The sequence below is a fragment of the Gymnodraco acuticeps genome, unplaced genomic scaffold (assembly GCF_902827175.1).
Source record: "Gymnodraco acuticeps unplaced genomic scaffold, fGymAcu1.1, whole genome shotgun sequence".
Taxonomy (NCBI): Eukaryota; Metazoa; Chordata; class Actinopteri; order Perciformes; family Bathydraconidae; genus Gymnodraco; species Gymnodraco acuticeps.
Genome location: NW_022990023.1, coordinates 490281 through 509815, shown reverse-complemented (window position 1 = coordinate 509815; position 19535 = coordinate 490281). Strand labels below are relative to the sequence as shown.

At 39.5% G+C, this 19535-nt stretch overlaps 1 protein-coding gene across 2 annotated transcripts; it reads left to right on the top strand.

Annotated features, from left to right (window-relative positions):
- The first annotated feature begins 1389 nt into the window (after nucleotides 1–1389).
- On the top strand, nucleotides 1390–19250 carry nrap (nebulin-related anchoring protein). 2 transcript variants are annotated; one of them, XM_034214311.1, is made up of 43 exons: nucleotides 1390–1593; nucleotides 2254–2348; nucleotides 2530–2617; nucleotides 3924–4028; nucleotides 4540–4650; nucleotides 4827–4934; nucleotides 5050–5154; nucleotides 5294–5401; nucleotides 5493–5600; nucleotides 6016–6123; nucleotides 6588–6704; nucleotides 7369–7473; nucleotides 7634–7741; nucleotides 8014–8118; nucleotides 8226–8324; nucleotides 8422–8526; nucleotides 8637–8744; nucleotides 8859–8966; nucleotides 9067–9264; nucleotides 9348–9452; nucleotides 9546–9644; nucleotides 9728–9832; nucleotides 10091–10198; nucleotides 10348–10505; nucleotides 10693–10852; nucleotides 10956–11060; nucleotides 11965–12063; nucleotides 12279–12383; nucleotides 12507–12614; nucleotides 12863–12976; nucleotides 13065–13262; nucleotides 13923–14027; nucleotides 14195–14293; nucleotides 14412–14516; nucleotides 14631–14738; nucleotides 15377–15685; nucleotides 15764–15868; nucleotides 16205–16303; nucleotides 16397–16501; nucleotides 16611–16718; nucleotides 17064–17375; nucleotides 18155–18310; nucleotides 18438–19250. In XM_034214311.1, exons 1-43 carry the CDS (start codon nucleotides 1528–1530, stop codon nucleotides 18714–18716), a joined length of 5409 nt encoding a protein of 1802 aa, XP_034070202.1. In that variant the 5' UTR covers nucleotides 1390–1527; the 3' UTR covers nucleotides 18717–19250. The 2 variants fall into 2 exon arrangements, with proteins under 2 accessions (XP_034070202.1, XP_034070203.1); XM_034214312.1 differs by having other exon boundaries at nucleotides 1528–1593; nucleotides 4543–4650; nucleotides 18438–18716.
- Nucleotides 19251–19535: the final 285 nt, after the last annotated feature.

Sequence of the window (19535 nt, the reverse complement as noted above, 5' to 3'; positions counted from 1 at the left end):
AGCACAGCACACACAGTTAATCTATCTATCATAGAGAACATATTGTATGGCTATTATAGCACTCAGAGACACTAAAACACTCACATTTAGTTTTTCCGAATAATGCATCCACATATTTAGTTATAAGATTAAACACTGTCACACTCACAAGCTGATATTTTAGGTTGTTTTAACTTCAAGTTCACACATGTCACATTCAGCTGGGCGGAAATAACGGGTATTTAAATCTTGGTAGATTAAAAAATAACTCAAGAAGCAATGGCACACTGATTTGTGCACATCACTGCAGACACCATTATTCCTTAGGTTGATAAAAACATTTTGATTTTGTGTATTTTCATTTCAAACCTTTATTTATACAGGTGAATCCCATTGAGATCATTGATTTATTTTTCAAGGGAGACCTGCTCAAGTAGTTCCACATGAAACATAAAAACATAAATAGAACAACAAAAGGACATCATACAGCATCATTTACATAATTATCCACATAAACAGGTACCAATAGCTTCCGATTGAGTAGCATCCAACCGAGCTTTAAAAACATTTAGTGGCACCAGATTGTTCAGTTTCCATTTAATTTGCAGACTATTCCAAGACAGAGGAGCTGCGCATCTAAAAGCTGTTCCCTAAGACAGTCCTAGCAGTTGGCACATTTAATAAAACTACAGCATTCAATCTCAGGCAGTAGCCACATTTTCCGTGAGATCAGGGAGCAGATATAAGATGGAAGTTTCCCTAACATGGCTGTATATAAAAATGTACCAGTGAGTGAGCCTCCGTACAGTTAGTGAAAGCAAACCAGCCCTTGCATACAGGGTACAGTGATGGGTTAATGCTTTACAGTTTGTCACAAATCTCAGTGCGCTGTGATACACAGCATCTAACTTGATCAGGCAATTGGCAGGTGCATTCATATACACATCAAATCACCATAGTCCAGCACAGGTAAAAAGGTCACCGTGACTAGCCTTTTCCTGGCCTCAAGCGAGATATATGCACGTATATTTATTATAACTTTGTTATCTATTTAGTTGTCTACATTGCCTTCTTGTATCTTCACATGCTACTTTGTACCTGCCCTTTTTTGAGTGTCAACATACAGTTAAACAAATTAAGGTAAGTTCAACTAAGTCAAATGAGTACGAAAGGTATTGCGTTTTTATGTCTTTGCCAGATGCCCAAAGTTGAACCAGCTTTCCAACTCAGGATCATTACACATATGCAGTGACATCCGACCTTACTGTCCCTCTCTCTCTCTTCCCGCAAAAAGACAGCTGGACTCCGCCAGTCTCCTAGCATGGCACATGGAAGGGGGTTGGACCACTGTGGGACATGGTGTCAAGTAAGGGACACTTTCAAAGTTTCACAGTCCAGAGCTAAGTTTACCACCACTGGAGACACACTACCACGACTGACCGGGAGTCACTGCCAGTTTCTCCACTAAAGAGTTGACAACATTTCTCATTAGTTTGCTTCTTCTGATATTTTCCTGAAGGCTTTTTGGGAAAAGGACAATCTTTCACCATGCAGTCCTGTGCCAGGTGTGGGTTTGTGGTCTACCCAGCCGAGAAAATCAACTGCATTGACCAGGTAACACATGCAAAGTGTTTCTAGTGTTTTTTAATCTATTTGGAAATACTTAAGTGTGTACGTCATTATTGACATTGATATAAAGTGCAAACTTAAGTCACTGGACTTATTTTTATATCGATTATATTTTTAAATCAGCTTCTTACGGCTTACATTTATTTCATGAACAAGTTATTTCAGGGAATTTTTCACTCCAACTACAACATATAGCTCAGTGGGCCTAGCTGATATAATGGAATAATCATCTGCTCATAAATTACAGTTTAAAATCAAAATATGTCTTTAACATTTTGTCTGGATCCAAGCGTGTGTTGATATGAGTGCCAGTGAATTCTGATCACTACAAAGACTGCAATAATAGCAGCATGAAAAACATCTATGACTGGTTTGTGCTATGAATTGTAATCTTTTAAAACTCAAGAGATAAAGAAAAAGGTGTACAGTTTTACAATCACATGAAAGCTATTTAAGAACAAGTCAGCGAGTCCAGTTTAAAGACCATGCTCATAACTTATTAATATGGTCTTATCAAAAAGGACTTGTCCAAGGTTTAAATGTTTTCTGTGTCCACATAATAAAGACTAATGTCTGGATTAAGAAATTATAATAAAAGTTTTAATAAAAATCTAAAATAATGTGATCTGTTTTTTCCTCTGTCAGAACTGGCATAAAGCGTGTTTTCACTGTGACGTCTGTAAGATGGTGCTCACTGCCAAAAACTTTGTCAGCCACAAGAAGAGGCCATACTGCTCTGTGTAAGTACTAAGCACCAGCAACACTTATATAGACATGTATATAACTTTATATTTGAAAATTATCCCAACATATTATTTTAAAAAGTGTGTTTTAAGCCCAATTTTGGTGTGAACATGTTGTCCATTTGTTTAAATGTAGTCATTTAAATAATGACAATGTTGTCATACCTCATCCCTGCAGACACAATCCCAGGAACAACACGTTCACAAGCGTTTATGAGACCCCTGTCAATATCAATGCAAAGAAGCAAAGCAAGGCGAGCAGCGAGGTAAGATAATGTTACATGTAAAAAGAAAAACAAGCAGCAACCTTAGACAAAATGTTTTGGCCTTGATTTGAGTCAAGGTGCATTGTTGACAGGTTGACATGAGTCACTGTCTTCGACATGAGTGAAATGCTATTTATCATTTGTTTGTCATGAGATGGCTATTCATAGTGGTCATTGTCTTGGTTTAAAAAAAGGATGTATGCAAGCATTACAACTGAATTTATATATGCCTATGTGGGGACATTGTTTTAAAATTCTCTATTAAAGGTGGAAATAAACAATTCTGCTTTTCAATTCATCACACAAAACAACTGATAACCTCACAGGTGACCCAGATCCATTATTCTGCAAACTATCAGAAGTCTAAAGATCTGACCTAAAGCAGATTCATTACTTTTAGATCACAACGTTGTCATTCCCTCTTTACGGGTGAAAGACAGAGAGGTGGACAGCTCAGAGTCCCGGGTGACGGCAGCGTTGTGGAATGGAGAGCGCGGCTCCGGTTATTTCTGTTCCTGTGACAGAGGCGAGACAACCCCCTCTCTGCTTAGCCCTTCTTATGCTTCAGGGGTCTAAAATTATTCATTAGAAAAACAGCCACACATCCCTTCCTCTCCTCTGCCACCTGTTGCTGTCTGTGTGCTTGTTTGTGTCTAGGAGTTCATGCAAAGCTCCTGTGCTTATATTAGCAGTTTTAGCTACTGCTTTATGCTATTAGCGAGATAAAGGACTTAACTTGTTGATACCTGATCTGGGGGCTGACTTGAGAGCCTGCTGAGTGACCCTCAACCTTGTCCACTCATAAAAAAAACATTTGGTTTACATGCAGAACTTATTTTTTTGAATAAGTTACTTGTTTTCATTGAGTAAGATTTTGCTCATGTCAAACATAACATTGAGTTCTGATTGAAAGTATCCCCTGCAATAAAGCTATTCTATTATTAGTTTTGAACATTTTTACAGCCTAAAGGATCATTAGCAAACAGCTCAGAGTTGTATCACTCCCCTCTGGATCTTCTCTTGGCAGGTCCAACTTCTTGATTGGAACATCTCACTTATTAATAACAGCACACTAATATTATCCGTTCAACATAAAGCATGTGGGTCAGGCTGTCTGGTATGAAAGTTGACAACATAAGAATATAGGGATCTGTGGATCTGAAGCCATTTTAATATCTGTCAGTTTTTACGTTGATTTCATACATCCAACTACCTAAGTGGTTCCTGTAAAAATATCTCTTATGTGTGCATGTGAAAATGCCGGATGGTCCATGGCTAAATGTTTGTCATTTTTGTGCATTTGTAGCTGAAGTATCGTGAAGATGGTGAGCGCTTTATGTCGACCTTCCACCAAGACATGAGGTCCATGGAGTTGGAGAAGGCTCGCCTAGCCAGTCAGATGACAAGCCAGGTGAGCTCCCTGTAAATAAAGTGGCCATAACAAGTTAAAAAGAAGCTCCACTCCAGCCTAAATTATGATAATTGAAATAGGATTTTGTTTAGTATAAAGCAAACAAACCCACCTATCTTTTGTTCCTTGCACAGTTTACCTTGTTTTGCAAACAGCAAAGTTATTGTGTGCATCAATCCAAAATCTTATTTCAAATAATCAATATTAAGATGTAAGAAAATGGAAATGTTGGAAACTGTATGATTACAGAATTCATGTAGGAGACAAATCAAGTAGCTCATTTGTATTGGCTGACGCTGCCAATACATTCGTCACTGCTATTTGGTTTAGGATTTGATTTATATGCATTGAAGTAAATTGCAACCTTTTACAATCACTTCACAGAGACCAAGTTAGGCATCAACAAAGTAGACAACATCGGATGCCTGATTTTTAAAATAGCCATTAAAGGTCAATTACTATTTGTCTTATGAATTGCTGGAAATAATCAGGTATGTCCTCGTTTTCTAAGCAGGCCTTCCAGTCTGAGTCTGAGTTCTCCCAGCAGCAGATGTGGTACTCAGGCCAGGTGACCAACCAGGAGATAGTAACAATGTCTCAGGCCCAACAGTCCAGTAGTGATGTGAGTATACCTTTTATCCCTGCTTATATAATTAAACTTAAATATGTTGTGTGTCTTTCATTGAATAAATGGGCATTGTTATTAGTGGGGATTGCGTAAAAGTCTAATACAATTAAACTCAAGTTTGAATCAATATAAGTCAAGTGCCATAATTGATTTGTATGCTTATTTGGCAGGTGAAGTACACAGAGGAATATGAGGAGTCCAAAGGGAAAGGCAGCTTCCCTGCCATGATAACACCTGGTTACCAGGCTGCTAAGACAGCCAATACTCTGGCCAGTAGCGTAAGTGAACTTCTTTGCTAATACTGTTGTTTTTTGGTTTGTTCTTAGTGTCTGTCAGTGGTTATTTTCACTTTATAATGAGCCAAATCAATGTCTTTGTTTTCTTGTTTTGCAGCTGGAATATAAAAAAGGACACGAGGAGAGAGTTTCAAAGTACACCACTTTTGTTGACCCCCCAGAGGTGTTACTGGCCAAAAAACAAGGACAAATTGTTAGCGATGTAAGCTTCAAGCCTTTTATTAAGACATAATGATACACTACCTTAGTGTTTCACTGTAAAAACCAGTTCAGTATCACAACGTTTTTTACTGTTAAAATTCAGATAGTTGTGTGCCTGATCATTGCTTTTCTTCCCTCAGTATGCCTACACAGAAGAGTATGAGCAGAAGAGAGGTAAAGGTAGCTTTCCTGCACATCTTACACCTGGATACTTGATTTCAAAGAAGGCCAGTGAGCAGGCCAGTGATGTAAGTAGCCAATATAAATGTATACACTTGTACGCAATCGCTGTTGCAGACCCCTGATCATGTGTTACTAATGGATTTCATGTCCTACCAGATAAAATACCGTCAGGTGTATGAACAGGAGATGAAGGGTAAAGCCAGCTCTGAGGTGGCCATGGCTGAAGCCGTCCACGCCAGAGAAAATGCAGGGAATTTCAGCCAGGTAAGGAAATAACTGTTTTATTCATTTAATGTAATGTAAAGTATATTTTAAGAACAAATGTTTAAAGTTCTTTATTTGCCCTTGTTGTTTTAAATTAGTAGAGGACTGTAAATAACATAAAATATACTGTAGGGAGAGAGAACAGATGTCTTTTGTCAGTAGATAATTCAAAATTAGGAAGGAAACAGGTTGTGTATTTTTATTTAAGCCACCTTGACACATGTTGTTATTGTTAAGATTTTCATAGTTTGGTATTCAGGCCCACAAGGATTTGTCAACATTATTGACACCTTAACCCGTATGATTTCTTTTCAACCCATCAAAAACCTGTATGAAATACTGTACAGCGCTTTGTGACTTATTTGTATAACTCCGAAATGTTTCAAATTACAAACCCTTTATTCTCTGTTTGCAGATTGCCTATACTGAGCAGTATGAGCAGCAGCGAGGGAAAGGAAGTTTCCCCGCCATGATCACTCCTGGGTATCACCTTGCAAAGAAGGCTCAAGAAAATGCCAGCAATGTGAGTATCAACCTGACAGTCAGCAACATTCATTTCCAGAATAAACTAATTTAGTGCCGTTCTTGTAACCACTGTAAATTCCATATTGGTGATATAGAGGGAGCTCTTCTTGAGAATTTACTCTTGAGTCTAAAGTAGTTTGAAGGTTGGCCTGTCTTAAAAAGGGAGCCTATGTGTCTATTGTGTAACCATGTCAAATGCTTCAAAACTGCTGTCAAAACATAACAGAGCGTAGAGTGTAAGGGCTTCAGCTTAATTCATCATATGGCCTTGTCACCATGGGCAGAATTGATGAGGGAACACAATGACAAACCCTCCGCATGTTGTCATTCTTCAAACTCTCCACACAGACTAAATTATACTTTGCATGTGTGCATGTGTGTGCATCGCTAATCTCCTGGTCCTACAGACGCATTACACGATCTCCTCCTATATGCACTCAATCACCCTTCATCCCTTTGCAGCTAAAATACAAGAAGGACTTGGACAAGATGAAGGGCACCTCGCACTTCCACAGCCTGACGGCCGAAGATAATCTGGCTCTGATGAACGCACGAAAGATCAACAAGTTTGTCAGCGAGGTGAGCGATTGTCAGGCTCTCAAGGCAAATAGCAGACCTTCATTCATTACATCTGCTATTGATCCTTTCCCCAGCTTTTTGACAAAGCCTTTCAATGTTGCTGCTCAGTGTGTGTGTGCGTTTAAGAGCTCGTAATATGGGATATACTGAGTCAGTCTCCGAGCAGATATGATGTCCCGCTACTTGCATTTTCGGCATCTCTAACATGCCATTGCAGTGTGGTTACAGCTTACTTCCAAGGCCACGGGACATCCCGTCATATACTAATGTTGTCTCACACAGGAACACAGTGCTTCACTCCTGAGCAACTATGCAAAGCCTTGAGAATATGACAATCACAGAAATATCACAATCGTTTTTTACTTGTCTGTGAACAATGTTTGCATTAGAGCTCGAATGCTTATAGGTGACACAATTCTTCCCGTGTGTATTTTAGTGGTGAAGCTGACATGTTAAATGGTGCCATGCAGTCATTTTTAAGCTCTGGAAAGCATATTTAGGATTAAAGGTTTGTCTCTTGAGTAATGATGGAGTGTCAGTGATGGTGACTGATTAACGGCAGGCACTTTAAATTGAGCACATAACAAAGGCAAAGCTCTGGCTATTCAACAAGGACAATGATGAAATGAGAAAATGTTACCAAGCAGCTGCTGTCATTTTTCAGGTCGAATATAAGAAGGACTTGGAGAACACCAAAGGTCACAGCATCAATTTCTGTGAGACTCCACAGTTTCAAAATGCTGCTAAAGTCGCCAAGTTTACAAGTGATGTAAGTATGGCAATTTACATATTTTATCTCACTTTTTTGTTTTTATGAACTTTTAAATAACATATGTACTTTAAATGTCATAAGGCAATTATGTTGAAATAATGGCCGGTCCAGAATCTGGGATACTTATTTTTTCTTCGTTTTTCTTTATTTTTAAAAGAACAAATATAGAGAGAAGTACGCCAGCGGCATGAAGGGCCATTATGAAGACTCAGGAATCGATAAGAGAACCATGCATGCCATGAAAGCCAGGACATTGGCTAGTGATGTAAGTATTGTTTATCTTGCAGTTATTTAGAATGTATAGATTTATGCACATTATCAATGGGCTAAATTGCTTCGAATTGGATCCAATTTTGATATTCAAATGCTATCATGACATTTAAATTTCGGTTTTTCTTAACCTATTATTCACTATAGCTAACAAAAAGCACATACTACATGATCTGTATACATTTTTATTTCGAATCTTCAAGAATTAAATGATGAAAAGTAATATGCCAGTAATATAACTCACTCACATTTTCTTATAAATCCCAGATTTCCTATAAACAAGGCTGTGACCAGGAGCAGGGTGAATACAACTACCCAGCAACCCTCACACCAGGCTACAAAAGCCAAAGGAAACTCGACCCACTGAAAGACGTACGTTACCTTATGTACTACCTTATATGAAAGACATTACAATTGTACAAATATTTCTCCTATGTGACACTTTTATAATTTGAAATTGTTTTCCTTTATGACTGCAGAAGAACTACAGGCAACACATCGACCAGGTCAAGTACCGTCAAACAACAGACACACCTGAGATAGTGTTGGCAAGGAAGAACTCTCAGCTGGTCAGCAATGTAAGTATGATAAAATCATGCATTACACAGGATTATTGATTATCAAAGCAACGTTATGATGAGCTGACTGAAGAGTTTGACTCTATGTATCTTTTAGCTTAACTACAAAAAAGGCTATGAGAAGACCAAACATCAGTACACACTGTCCCAGGATCTGCCCCAAATCAAAACGGCCAAAGCTAACGCTGCCTTGTGCAGTGATGTAAGTAAACACACTTTCTCACATACACATGCACATGCTGATTTTGCAGTTTAAAAATGCACGTCTCACTCTTTAAGTTATAACTTGACCTATCGAATGTATCTCTTCAGATTAAGTATAAGGAGGAGTGGGAGAAGAGCAAGTCTAAAGCCTGCGACATTGGTGTGGACGACCTGAGTGTCAGAGCAGCTAAAGCTTCCCGTGACCTCGCCAGTAATGTAAGCAAACACCCTCTACTCAAAACTTATTGAGACAGAGATAACGTCTGAGCAAAAGAGTGGATTATAAAATCAGATTGCAAATGGAAATAATAAATTGTGCATGTGTTTCAGATTAAATACAAAGAGTCCTACATGAAAAACAAGGAAAAGGCAATAGGGGTCAACGTAAGCGACTCCCAGACCATGCACTCTCTCCACGTGTCCAAGATGAACAGTGATGTAAGCAGAAGTCATTTTGATCAACAATTACAAGCATTAAGATGTTACTTTCCACGCATATTATGCTCAAAATTCACCTTTTTTATGATCAACACTTCAGGTCGCATACAAGAAGGGTTCCAAGGAGGGCCAGGCCCAGTACAGCCTTCCTCTGGACATGATCAACCTGAGCCACGCTAAGAAGTCTCAGGCCCTCGCCAGCGACCTGGAGTATCGCACTAGGCTGCACGACTACACCGTCATGCCCGATGACATCAAGGTCGCGCAGGCCAAGAAGGCTTATTCCCTGCAGAGCGAGGTGAGAAACAGGAGGTTATTCAAAAGGTGAATGCTTAACAAAGATATTTCCCATGGATAATGACACTTTCCGTCGCTCCACAGAACCAGTATCGTTCAGATCTGAACTGGATGAAAGGAGTGGGCTGGGAGGCTGATGGATGTATGAACATCACCCAGGCCAAGAAAGCGGGAGAGCTGCTTAGTGATGTGAGTACAATTATTCATTTTTGTGTACATATTTAACTCGTTAAAACACCATATTTTATATCTTCTGTACCTAATCCTCCTTTTTTCTCACAGACTAAGTACCGCCAGAAGGCAGACAGCATCAAGTTCACCCAGGTGGCGGACAACATCTCGATGGCACACGCCAAGAAGAGCCAGGAACTGCGGAGCGACGTAAAGGCCTTCTCTTTAAAGCTTTTATCATTCACTTTTATTCATGGTGCACTCTCATTTAATACATCCATTTTGATTTTCAGCTGACGTACAAAGCAAACACAGAGCAGATGTTACACCAGTACACCATGACAAATGATGAGCCCCTCTTCAAACAAGCAAAGGCTAACGCTGACCTTCTTAGTGGGGTGAGATGAGTGGATGACATCATAATGAGCATGAAATATATGGTAAAAAACCTTGGTTGAAGATTTTATCATCTGCAATATTTCAAACTAATACTTGGACGTGTATATAATCTTCAATACAGGATTGTTACTTATTTATGTATCTGATAATATACTATAATTCATGTTTGGTTGGATGTTTAATTGACTAAGACCCCATATTCTTTCTTTGTGTATGAGGCAAGGTAATATTGATTTATTTTTGCTTTTTTGTTACAGAAAGTTTACAGGAGCAACTGGGAGAAGCAGAGGGAAAAAGGCTTTGAGCTGCATTTGGACTCTCTTTCTATTCTCACAGCTAAAGCCAAAACAGAACTGGCCAGCGATGTGAGTTATTCTAAAAACAGTCTGCATCTTTATGAATGCCCTGAGGATATTAATTTATATATTTGTATTTTTGTGAAGACATAAAAATAAAGAGCTATTTCATTGCCTGGCTTTTTGGTAAAACAACTAATATGTTGTTCCACTTGCAGATCAAATACAAGGAGAAGTATGAGAAAAACAAAGGCAAGGTGATTGGCATTAAGTCCGTCAGCGATGACTCAGCGATGGCCCACTCTGCCATGGCCACCAAACTTCAGAGTGACCGCAATTACAAGAAGGACTATGAGGACACTAAGACCAAATACAAGTGAGGCTTTGACCTAAATGGATCCTTTTTAATGTTTGTCTCTAATGCAAGATTAAATGTTTTTTCTATGCTTCTCTTCATGTTGGAATTACCCCAACAGAAAGGAGGCTCTGCTTCAGCATAAATCAATGAGAACTGGCCTTAAATCAGGAATAAAACTCTTAATTTAAATGTATTTCTTCCTCAGTGTTCATCTGGATATGATGAACATAGATCTCATCCATGCTAAGAAGGCTCAAGGCCTCGCAACTGACACCAACTACAAAACTTTCCTCCACAAGTACACCACTCTGCCCACTGACATGAACATAGCCTGGGCTAAGAAGGCCTATGGACTACAGAGCGATGTAAGTATCATAGTTAAAGGAATAACGCTCAATCATGCTCAAATAATGACCAATTCCCGACAGGATTTTTAAATGTGAAAACTGTGTTTGTGTCTGTGTTTAGAATCAGTACAGGTCAGATCTGAACTGGATGAAGGGTGTTGGCTGGGAGGCTGCCAAATCTCTGGATGTCCAGCAGGCGAAGAAAGCCGGGGCGCTCCTCAGCGAGGTAACCTCCAACCCTATGACCCAGAAATGTTTTTGAAATTGTTAAATGCTAATGCAGCAACAGTTGCTTAACCTTAATTAAGGTTCTGGTATTGCATTAAAGGCAAATGTTATTTAAAGAGGTATTTATAACTACATAACTTTATAGTTAAATTAGCACTGAGAGCATGAGAAAGTGATAGGATGGCACATATCTTGGTTTATGGCTTAGGGCGATGTATTTAAAGAGCTGCGGACCATTCTGGTTTTCTAGAAACTGGGTTAAGTACGTGGACTACAGGCACGAGACCAGGCTGATTCAAGTTAGTAAAGCTGTCACACGTAAAAAATTAGGGCTTCCTCTTACTCACAACTATGGTACGATATGTCTTAGTAGGAGAAAAATAAACGACATTTGTACAATCCTAAATAGAGGGCAAAAAACAACGAAAAGGTCAGAATTGTTTACAATATCATAAATAACTTTTGTCCCTTCACCCTAAGCCCCTTTGTGGCAACCACCTTCTTATCCAAAGAATCTCATGTAAATGCTATAGGTGCATGAAGATATTTCAATGACACATCCAGTGCAGACTGGAGAAGTCCAGTCTATATTTATAATGAGCAGCTACTTATTTTTAGGGTAATTCCAGTGATCTGTACCAACATTAGACCATGAGATGACAGACGGGCCAGAGCATCGAGTTCCTCCTGCGCACATTCAGATCTGTCTATGTGTTGTACTGACTGTATATTTGCCTATCCAACAAAAAATGACAATTTTCCTTTTGCTCAATTTGACCAGCCGAATTATTTGTGATCAATTTGTGCCCTCTATTGTTCATTGGATGCATGTGCACCACTTGTGTTGGCTTCCCTCCCTATGAATCTCTTTTGATATTTATCACTCATATTTTTAAATCTAGAAAAAGTACCGCCAGGATGTGAGTGCGCTGAAGTACACCAGTGTTGAAAACACTCCGGAGATGGTCCAAGCCAAACTCAGCAACAAACTGGCTGTTGATGTAAGTACAGGCAACATTTGTTTATGTACAAGGTGTAGTGTGCAACACAAATGCTGTACAATTATGTAATTCTATCACCTACAAATATTATCACTTGACACAATGTCCATTGCTTGTGATATGTTTTGCTAAACCTTGGGGCTTTGCCAACCATAGCATGTTTTTCTACTGCACATCAACACTGTAAATATGAGGAATATATTTCATTTTTGCAGAGGTTGTACAGGGAGAAGGGTGAAAACATGAAGCACAACTACACACTCAGTGGAGAGCTGCCGGAGATGGTTCAGGCCAGACTCAATGCTGTGAACATCAGCGAGGTAAAACCACACAGGGAACACACAATAATCCATCAAACAGCCAATGAATCAATCCATCCATTCAGCTGCCTGTGTGTGAGGTCCTCCATGTGGTACTGAGTTTATACATCTGTGCTTTTTCAGAGCTGTTACAAAGAATCTTGGACTAAGATACGTGATGGCGGTTACAAGCTGAGTCTGGATGCCATTCCTTTCCAGTCTGCAAAAGCGTCCGCAGATATCCTCAGTGATGTGAGTTTAAAACTTTGTGTCATATAGTTTTCAATGTGGGCCTTTCAAATATTTATCTGCAGAATTTGCATTTAATGTTTTAACACAACAAGTATCATACAAAAAAAAATCCTGTTAAAAAAATTGTAATAATAGCAAATCGCTTGTACTGTATGTATATTTTCTTAACTTTTTTCTGTTTAATGATTCACTCACTGATGATACCAGATACATTTCACCTAACATCAAGTAATTATGTTTCATTTTAGCAAAAGTACAGGGGAGAATTTGAGAAGACGAAAGGGAAGATGATCGGTCTGAAGGGACTGCAGGATGACATAAACATCGCTCACTCTGTCAATGCCAGCAAGCTGCACAGTGACGTGAGTGCATTTGAACTGTTACTCAGAAAACTGTCAAATCCAATAGCATACTATATCATTGTTCTCTTGTCCCTTTGCCTCTCTCCAGATTAAGTACAAGAAGGACTCTGCAAAGGACATGTCGAAGTTCCACCTGTCCATGGACATGCTGGAGGTGTCCCACGCTAAAAAGGCCCAGTCTCTGGTCAGTGATCAGGACTACAGGCTGACCCTGCATCAGTACACCTCGCTGCCCGATGACATGAAGGTGCTGGCGGCCAAGAAAGCATACGCTCTGCAGAGTGAGGTGAGAAAACAGACATTCAAGTGGTCAAATCAATCAGTAAATTACACCTTTTTAACCAATGACTGATCAATTAGATATAACATACATATGCTTGACTGACTTTGTAATGTTTGTTTAAATATTAGTGCTTCTATTGTAAGTTAATAATACAATGACACTGTACATTTTAAATTTATATTTTATTTAACATTCCATTCCGTACACACTTAATTTAAATAATATCCTGCTCTATATTGTGTCTAAAGCTGTTCAATAGTGTTTAATTTTCAGATTTTATAAATGTTTTATCTTCACGGTCTACTGTATATTTTCTACTTTTTAATGCTGTTTTAATTCTATTTTGAGATGTTTAAATTCTAGCATTGTTTTTTTTGTTTTTTTTTACTCTGATTTCTACTTATGTGCAATGCTTTGTTTTGTTTTTTATGCTGCTTTCCCAATTTGGGATCAATAAAGTACCTCCTTATTATCTTATCTAAAGCCACCACACAAGTAGTAGATAGCACACAAGGAGTCATTGATTATCGAAGAATTTTAATACAATACATTGGGTGTTTTACTTTAGTAAATTATTGCGAGGTTATTAATAAACATTTAGTAAGAACTTACTCCTACTAATTTTCTAAACTGTGTTTTATTATGTGTGTGTGTTTGTTGCAGAAAGTGTATCGCTCTGATTTGAACTACTTGAGGGGTGCAGCCTGGATCGCCACTGGGGCTCTGTCGATTGAAGGTTCCAAGAGGGCCACGGAGCTCATCAGTGATGTAGGAAATCTCTTTTTTTTCCTAATTTGTTAAGTGTTCATACAATCTACATTATATAATCACATTAAGTTAAGTGTTGATTTCCTTGTTAAGATGAAAAAAATGACTTCACCTTGAAATCTACATAAGTGTAACAGAGACTAACTTTGTTTTTTCTTCTGTAACAGACAAAGTACCGCCAGCAGCCATACCACTTCAAGCACACCTCTGTCACTGACTCTCCAGACATCCTTCATGCCAAACTCAGTGGACAGATCACAAATGAAGTGAGACATTGAGCTTATATTTCTGTAGTAATAACCTTCACCAGTAGTATATCCTTCGTTTTATTTGCCAAGGAAGTTGAGAATCCTACTTAACAGCTGTTTTATGTTTTCCTCCCAGCGTTTGTACAAAGAGAAAGGGGTGAACGACCAGCACAACTACACCATAACATCTGATAGACCAGAGATCATGCAGGCTAAGATCAATGCAGCTAACTTCAGCGAGGTAGAACACATTCCCTGTGAACTGTGCACTGTACACTAAACTGTCAGGGCCTTTTTTCAGAGTATGTGGTATTTTAAGGTTAATCTACATTGGTTGTTTGTCTCTCTGCTTCAGACCAAGTACAGAGAGTCCTGGCACACGCTGAGGGCTCAGGGCTACAAACTCTCCATGCAGGACATCCCCTTCCAGGCTGCCAAGAGCTCCACCGGCATCGCCAGTGAGGTAAGATCAGACTGAACTTTAAAAACCTTAAACGGTCCCGCCACCTATGCTGAATGGCTGACAATTCTAAGAAATGTGTATACAATGGAAAAAATTACATATATGCTATGATTACAGAGGGAAACTTTTAAAGAGAGATGGACACCATTGGTGGAGGTAATAGGAAACTGGGATTAATAATGGAAGGATTATTAAGGCTGCATAAAAAGGAACTGGACTGTGTGCCCAAAATAATATAATATGGCTTCTTTAAAATGAGGAATTTTTATTTTTGAAATGTTCTGGTATATGGATATTTGTATATTGGACTGTATTATTGTAATATGTAGGATGACTTTATAACCCATCTTTTATTGTTTTGTACTGTATGTGTTGGGATTTGAGATCTTATACATGTTGTGACCCCTTGTTAAAGAAACCATTCCTCTAATTGGAATACAATTGGATGTAAAGGGCAATGTGAGATAATAACTAATAAAGAATAAGTAATACAAAACCTTAAAGGCACAGTTCTGCCTAAAATAATAACATGTTATTCTACCTATCCTGTAGTGCTGTGTATCAAAATACATTGTTTTGGTGTGAGTTGTGTCCTGGATGTAGAGAACTACACATATGTTGTCCATGTTTCTCTGCAGAACAAGTACAGACACAACCACCTGCTGGAAAAAGGGAAGCACATTGGGGTCAGTGCCTCAGAAGACCCGTATCTCGTACACTGCCTGCAGGCGGGCCGGCTGGCCAGCAACCAGGGGTACCGCAAGGACGCCATGACGACCAGCGGCCAGTACCACCTCACCCCCGACATGATTCACCTGGTGACGGCCAAGAACTCCCAGGCCCTGGCCAGCGAGCAGGACTACAGGAAGAGACTGCACGAGTACACCATACCTTCTGACGACATGACGGTCAAGTGGGCCAAAGCAGCTCACGACCTGCAGAGTGAGGTGAGGGGGGGGGAAGAGGACGTTGAAAATGCATAATATAATTAACTTGTCTGACGCATTATATTACTTTATGTATAGAAACTCTACAAGGCAGATCTCACCTACATGAAAGGAGTGGCCTGGGATGGAGTGGGTGCTCCTCAGCTGGAGTCTGCTAAGAAGGCTGGACAGCTCCTAAGTGATGTGAGTAGATGGGAGGGAAATGGAATTAATTAAAAAGCATGACTTTTGTCCAAAAAAGTGTAGTAAGGATTTGAAAGGTACAATCATGAGGCCTTAAGACGCATGCCCCACTAGTCCCATAATATTCGGAACAAAATGCAAAATTAAAATAAGATAAGATAAGATGGACCTTTATTAATCCCGTGGGGAAATTCAGTAGTTAGTCTATCTATCTATCTATCCATCCATTTATCTATCCATCCATCTATCTATAGTACATTTAGCATTATTATTTGTTAACATCTCAGCCATCTGTATTTCCTCCTGTTAAAGTGTGTGTGGTTTTGATTCCTGCAGAAGAAGTATCGTCAGCTGCCAGACAGCCTGAAGTTCACCTCAGTGACCGACTCTCCTGATATGGTCCACGCTAAGGCCAGCTATCAACAGAACAGTGAGGTGGGTTGAAAATATCAACATTAATTATCATGGATGAATTCAGTCCCAATCTACATTTCTGTTGTTTGAACTGCTCATTTCTTTCCGCTGCAGAGGCTGTACAAATCTGGAAAGAATGACGACATGCATAAGTACACTTTACATTCAGATGACCCAGAGTTTGTCAGAGCAAGGATGAATGCCCAGCAGATGAGTGATGTAAGGATACTTTCTCACAATACAAGCACATACAAATCCACATTGACATATGCCAATATCCCTTTTGTAGATTGTTTAACATCATCTTTTTAATTATTCTCTGATACAGAAAGTTTACAAGGCGTCTGGGGAGCAGGTGAAGACGTCTGGCCATGACCTCAGGCTGGATGCTATTCCCTTCCAAACTGCAAAGGCCTCCAGAGAAATGGCCAGTGACGTGAGTTGAATGATACGCTCCTTTAGAAGAACACATTAGGATTTATTACCTTTTTTAATGTATCATAATGCAGGGAAATACAGTTAGGCGTCTTAACAATTCAATTATTTGTTTATACCATGTAGGCCTACTAAAACATAATTTATTTACAGCCATTTTTTATTTATAGCACAAAATGATTTGAAAAGTTGTTTTCCAGTATTCTGGCTGTAGCACAATCAAAGTATTTAATTCATTTTATGGAAGCACATTTAGAGGTAGAATCCCTGAAGCTAAATGTAATCCCAGTAACTTTAATTAAACTTTTCTAACAAATAGAAAACTGTATTTTTCTTCCTCCCTCAGTTCCGCTACAAGGAGTCCCATGTGAAGGAGAAAGGGCAGCAGGTGGGGCTGCGCTGTGTGGAGGACGACCCTAAGATGGTGCACAATATGGCCGCCAGCAAGCTCCAGAGCAACCTGGAGTACAAACGGCAGTCCAAGGAGGACCGCGGACACTTCAAAATGCACGCCGACCAGCCCGAGTTCCTGAATGCCAAAAAGAGTCAGGCTCAGGCGAGTGACCTCACGTACCGCAGCAAGCTCCACGACTACACCTGTGACTCGGAGCAACTCAACGTCAAGCACGCCAAGCAGGCCTACAAGCTGCAGAGCGACGTGAGTTAGAATGCACATGGAGTATATTGTAGAACAAGATTTGAAGTGGATTTCTTTTTACATCCATTGTCCATTATTTGATTTCCCTTTTTTGACGTTATGTGTGAAACAAAACAAAAACTTGAAATAATTCAATATGACAGTATGTAATAAATTCATCCCTTTAGGAAGAAGTTGCCAGGTTGTGGCAATATACTGTAGTAAGTTGATTAATTAAAAAAAAAAGTTTGCCAATATGGACCACTGAAGAAAAAATAAATGATAATGGATCTACATTTTTCTGCATTTGTATCCAATTCAAATGCTCTTAGAAAACCCTACGTCAATATATTTAATATTTTCATATTCTAGTTGATATTATTCCATATGTGAAGTTTTTGATTGCAGCAAGCAGTGAAAAAACTGATGGTTTACAGACAAATGTAGATAGTTGGTAAAAATAGGGAAGCATTTAGCATCTACAGAACCAGATCCTCTCTTGGGGATTTGGTGGAGACCAAAAATGGAGCTTCACTCTTTTGGACATTTATCAGGTGGCTAGAAACACGACTACATGGCGATAGCTAATTTTTGTTAGCAGCTGCTGGATGTGTAGGTAGGAAATTGTTTAATTTGCTGTATGCCACAAACTAACTGACATACAGTAAACTTGGGGTAAGGTAGAGTTTAAGCTTAAAAATACTGGTTGTGTGAAGATAACTCCACTATACTTAAGTATTCCCTGTCTTGTGGGCTCATTTCGACAAGATTTATTAATCAGTTGTTGCTCTCTGTTGCAGGTGAACTACAAGTCAGACCTGAACTGGACCAGAGGAGTGGGCTGGACCCCCCCCGGCTCCCATAAGGCCGAGCTGGCCCGCCGGGCGGCAGAGCTGGGATTCGCTGAGGGAGTCACCACTGACGAGGCTATCGCCAACTATCAGCACATGATGATGGTGAGGGGAACATGACGCTAGTAAATTGTGATGAATAAGTATTTTCTAAATGGGTTAAACAATTAAAATCCAACACAGAGGGCCTTCAAAAATCCACCTTTTTAACTTTTTCCACACCCTTCTTCAGGTTCATCGCCAGCAGCAGATGGAGCAGCAGCAGCAGGAGGCCTCGGAGCAGGTGGAGACCAGCGAGGAGATCAAACAAGGCGTCAACATGGACGCCATGGAGGTGCTCCACGTCAAGAGGATGAAGACCATCAAGACCGTCCAAAATAAGACCACCACATCTTTCAAATCCATGGAGAAGAAGTCCAGCACCACCTCGTCCTCCTCCTCATCGGCGGCTCTCCAGAACACCGTCCAGACATCCATATCTAGTAAAGATGCTGCGATAACAGACGCGTAGATAAGAGTTTTTTTTTATAGATGATTGTGTTAAGGAATGTTAAAGATGGCCACTTTCAGAAAGTGTGGGTAACTCTAGAAGTGGTTTGCTGCTTTGATGAAATTTGATGTAGTTACATGAGACCCCACACCAAGTCAAACGGAGAACTGTAGGTGCAACAAGAACTGCAAAATGAAGTGAAAGTGACAAAAGGGATAAGCATGTTGAATTAGGAAAGGACTTGTCAAGTTAGTTTAGAGGATGGTCAATGCATGTGGTGAGCAAAGAAATACACTTTATTTTTAGATGAATTGCAAGGTGTTTTTGACATTTTATCAAACCTTCTGCATGGGTTAAATCACCTCCGAAGGACCACATTCAACAGCAGCAAAAACATCAGAAATACCAAAACAGAACAAAAGTGATCATGTTTGAAATGGAAAGTTTGAATTTTGTTTATATTGAGTGTGATTAGAAGATAATGAAGCTCTACCAGAGATTGCCAGCACTGCAGAAGATTTTTTTCAACTGTTTTTTTTTCATTTATCATAGATATGAACAACAAGTTCATATAAGCAAACCTTGTGGCAGCCGTGGAAAACATTCAGTTTTCTTACGCCGTCTGCTCATCTAGTGCACTTTGAGCGAGCCTCAGTGATAAAGACGTTAAGGCCTACTGGAATGATGTGTGATCTACATTTTGTCTGGCAGGTTCAGCTTCATGAGTTTGTATCAATGCCCATTTTAACTCAAAGCTGGGCTGGGAGTAAATGCTTGGTTTTATCACTGATCAAATAAACCTTTTTTTTCAAGGCAAATTGAAGTGTCATCTGTTTTTCT

Bases quoted from the DNA above. Each gene is read 5' to 3' on its own strand.
- nrap (XM_034214311.1), top strand. From the start codon at position 1,528: ATGCAGTCCTGTGCCAGGTGTGGGTTTGTGGTCTACCCAGCCGAGAAA. The intron at 1,594-2,253 runs GTAACACATGCA...TTCCTCTGTCAG, and splicing joins AAATCAACTGCATTGACCAG to AACTGGCATAAAGCGTGTTT. The intron at 12,977-13,064 runs GTGAGTGCATTT...GCCTCTCTCCAG, and splicing joins CCAGCAAGCTGCACAGTGAC to ATTAAGTACAAGAAGGACTC.